Below are 4,261 nucleotides of genomic sequence, written 5' to 3'. Positions count from 1 at the left end.
TTTGAATGTGGGATCGAAAATCTCAATTTTCATCCGTTGACATACCAACGTCTTTTCAATTTCAATGTTTTCTAGAGTTATAACTTCAATATTTTGATCATGTAGGCGGTATCTTATACTAAAAAGGAATTTATTCCTGTCGTTTAATACCTACTCTAGTTCATGAATCAGTCTCTCAATAGATACTATACTAAGGGAATATAATTTTTCTCGATATAAACATTGTTAAAAGGACAGAACGCTTTCAGTATCAACACTGTGTTTAATGGACAGAATTCGTCTAATACAAACATGACTAAATTGGCAGTTTTTCCTGCAGAATATGTAATGTTAAAGTGCCACTGTCTTCCCAAGATAAACAGTATTAAAGGAATAGTCCGTCTAAGTTGGAAAATTTCCGGGTATTCTGTACCTATTAGGAACTTATTCTAATGACTTAAAAACTATTGTCAGCATCAAAATATCTCTCCGTTGGTCAGTTTAAACAGGCGACATTGGTGGGCATTGTCTTAGCCAAACCGTTTAGCGCATCTGGAAATCCAGAACAGATAGGTCACTGGATCATAGATTGTATGTAGAGTATTGGGTAAATGCACAAGTATGCATGTACTTCACAAACATTTCTGCCTGGATTACAATTATTTTTATTGTAGTACAATAATTTTCTACTGAATGTATAGTTTACACAGATCTCAGATTATGTCCGGCTTATAACGACACAAAACATATCATGTCTCAATCGGGGCTGCACGAACACTTGCAAATCTATCTAGCTATATATGTGAAAAAAAGGACACACCCATTCCTGGCCGTACACCAGTACACCCCCTACATACCCACTCCTGGCCGTACACTAGTACACCCCTTACATACACACTCCTGGTCGTACACCATTACAACCCTTAAATACCCACTCCAGGTCTTAAACCAGTACACCACGTACACACCCACCCTTGGTCGTACACCAGTACAACCCATACACCCACTCCTGGTCGTACACCAGTGCAACCCATACACCAAATTCTGGTAGTACATCAGTACAACCCCTTCATACCCACTTCTGGTCGTACACCAGTAAAACACTCACACACCCACTATATGTCGTACACCAGTACACCCTTTTCATACCCTCTCCTGGTCATATGCCAATACAACCCTCACATACCTACTCATGGTCATACACTAGTACAACCCTTACACACACACTCCTGGTCGTACATCATTACAACCCTCACGCACCCACTCGTGGTCGTACACCAGTACAACCCTTACATACCCACTCCTGGCCGTACACCAGTGCAACCCATACACCCAATTCTGGCCGTACATCAGTACAACCCTCACACACCTACTACTGGTCGTACACCCGTACAACCCCTACATAACAACTCCTGGCCACACCCGCTCATGGACATACACCAGTACAACCCTGACACACCCACTCCTGGTCATACATCCTAAGATATATTGTAAAAGTAAATAAAAGAAGATATGCTTTTCCTCAGTGTCAAGAGAAAAATATGCAGTTGAAATATAATTAAATATCTCATACTTAATATATAAGCTTAATATCGGATAATTCCAACAATCTTTTCTATTTTCTCCATTTATCACCGAAAAAACAATTGTTTAGCAAGCACCGTCATATGTCTGTCACTTATAGGTTCTTTCAAAAGCTGAAATGTTAGAAATACCACAACTTTTATTTACCAGCCAATTCAGCGATTTGATATGAGAGCTCGTACAGATGTGTAAACTAATATCTAGATACCATTATTATTATTATCATTTTATTATTTGCAGATTGTGAATTTTGGAGAGAAAAGCTGTATATCTTACGTTGTATATTATACATCGTATTCAGATCTTGCTAAATGTGTGTTTTGCATTTACACCATAGATTTAATCAAAATCTTGAATGTAACGCAAAGTCGTTTTACAGCTCATTTACGATACTCACAACTCTATCATCCGATTCCAACTAACTCTTTTTAAACACATAGAGTTTTCAAGATATTTCTTTATTTTTACATCCCAAGAAATGTTCATCGGTATTAAAGATATCAATGAATGCTTGATTGAAGATAACATATGAAATTGGATATGATAAGAAGAGTAAGTTGTCTACGTCATGTGTTAATGATGGATGTCAGTATTTTAGTCATAGTTTGAATTGGGAATTTCATTTAGATTGACGATGAATTCAACTCCAAGGAATGTAAATTTGACCTATCCAATGGTAGTTTTAGTATCTTTTTACTCTCTATCCAAATTACTTGTGTTTTGTCAATGTTTTAATGAAGTCAGAATTTTGGGTAAACATTCAATACTACAACATATATTTCAAAAGAGTTTCAAAGTCTAATATCAAATGGAATATTACTTAAGATCAAACCCTTGATATTTTCAATTGTCTCTGTCTAATACCCAACATTTTAATACAAAATGGAAGAAGGGATAAAAGGAAGTGGGGTTGCTTCGTCTTACGTCAAAGAATGAGAACAGATTCTCACCGTGACTGAAAACTGCACTAACATTAGCATGAAGCATTTCTATCTAGTTTTTTATTCTCCTTGATTTAGTTCCAGATTTAATTGTACGATACATATCACTGTAACAGGTCGCCAATTTCGAAAGAAATGTTTAGGCTTATCTTCTTTAGGGTTGCAACTTATAAACACCTAGTCAGTGTTTTGTAGAGGCAGATTGTCTTCCAGTATAACCAGTGTTTAGTAGACAGGAGGCACCCAATCATATATCATTTACAATACCTTGTGTTGTGGAGTCATAGATAGAATAATAAATCAAAAGTTGTTTCTAAAAATCCGAATCAGTTTCCAACACGAAAGATTGTACGCCTGAACAAATACATAATAGGCGTGACAAAAATCTAATGAATCGGTTAATTAGAGTTTGTTAACTGATAAATTATCAATCATCTGTTCACGTGCTACTGTGGTAATCGATAATTGCCTGTCATCAATATAATTAACAACTGACTTCAATACCTTACCGTGCGGACTTCCCGAACACAGGTCTAAGACTTTCCCTTCAAATTGTTAGAAAACTGCACACCGCCTGGATTACGATGCAGTCAGCGATAACAACAGCCTTTGTTGCGTTCCATCTAACATGTTTTGTCTGTGAAGGAAAATCATCACGATTTACACGTCTTTTAACAAAAAACCACGAGTCTGATATATCAATGTCGACCAACAATATCAAGAAGGTGATGTCAAACGTGCCATCAATGCCGAAGTGTGCCATCCTCTGTCACAGGTCGGACTGTGAGGCTTTTGATTTTGACTCGGACAAATTGACCTGTAGATTTCTGTCTCATACCTCCATTTCCAACAAATCGTTCGTTTTATATACTGATGTAGAATCATGTCACAGTCTTCCTCCGGGACATCCCTCTGGAGTTTACAGGGTAAAGATCAGTGAACAGGTCAGGAAAATGGTATTCTGTAACATGGACTCTGTTGGTGGAGGATGGACGGTTCTGCAGAACCGATTTGATGGGAGTCAGGACTTTAATTTGTACTGGGATGACTACAGAGACGGTTTTGGGAAACCACATGGAGAATATTGGATTGGAAACGAGAACATGCACTTGTTGACGGTTTCACAAAGGTATAAACTCCGTATAGAGTTAACTCAGGCGTCTGGTGATCAGGGATATGCAGAATACAATAGTTTCACTATTTTATCCGAGGCCGATTTTTACAGTTTGAAAATATCTGAGTTTAGCGGAAATATCCCCAATTCTTTTCAACACCACAACAATTTCAAATTTTCAACACGAGACAAAGATAATGATGATCGACTTGGAAACAAGCGGTGTTCAAGTAAATTTAAAGGTGGGTGGTGGTTCTCTGCGTGTTATCAAGTCTATTTGAACGGTATATATGGTGTAGGATACATTACAAACTCAATAAACTGGAAGAATTTCCCAACAACTGACAGAATCGGTTTAAAGGCTTCACGTATGATGATCCGCCCGGTGTGAGTATAAAAGGATTAATAGTATGTCTGGTGTGAGAATAAAGAGACGGGTGATGCTCCCGGTGTGAGTATACATAGAGTAATGATAGGCCCGATGTGAGATACAAAGAGTGATAATGATATGTCCGATGTGAGTACAGAGAGAGTGATGATACATCCGGTGTGAGTATACAGAGAGTGGTGATACACCCGTTGTGAGTATAGAATGAATGATGATACGCTCTGTGTGAGTATACAGAGAGTGGTGATACATCAG

The 4,261-nt window shown here is 37.8% G+C and overlaps 1 protein-coding gene across 1 annotated transcript; it reads left to right on the top strand.

Annotated features, from left to right (window-relative positions):
- Window positions 1-3,088: 3,088 nt before the first annotated feature.
- Window positions 3,089-4,009, top strand: LOC132552684 (ficolin-1-A-like). The gene has a single exon (XM_060216876.1). It carries the CDS (start codon window positions 3,089-3,091, stop codon window positions 4,007-4,009), a length of 921 nt encoding a protein of 306 aa, XP_060072859.1.
- Window positions 4,010-4,261: the final 252 nt, after the last annotated feature.

This window comes from Ylistrum balloti, unplaced genomic scaffold, assembly GCF_031769215.1.
Source record: "Ylistrum balloti isolate Yb309-2 unplaced genomic scaffold, AGI_CSIRO_Ybal_v1 Utg370266, whole genome shotgun sequence".
NCBI lineage: Eukaryota > Metazoa > Mollusca > Bivalvia > Pectinida > Pectinidae > Ylistrum > Ylistrum balloti.
Note: the sequence above shows the minus strand (reverse complement) of the source record. Positions and strands in the feature narration are given on the sequence as shown.

Excerpts from the sequence above, each read along its gene's own strand:
- LOC132552684 (XM_060216876.1), top strand. The coding sequence starts at position 3,089 with ATGCAGTCAGCGATAACAACAGCCTTTGTTGCGTTCCATCTAACATGT.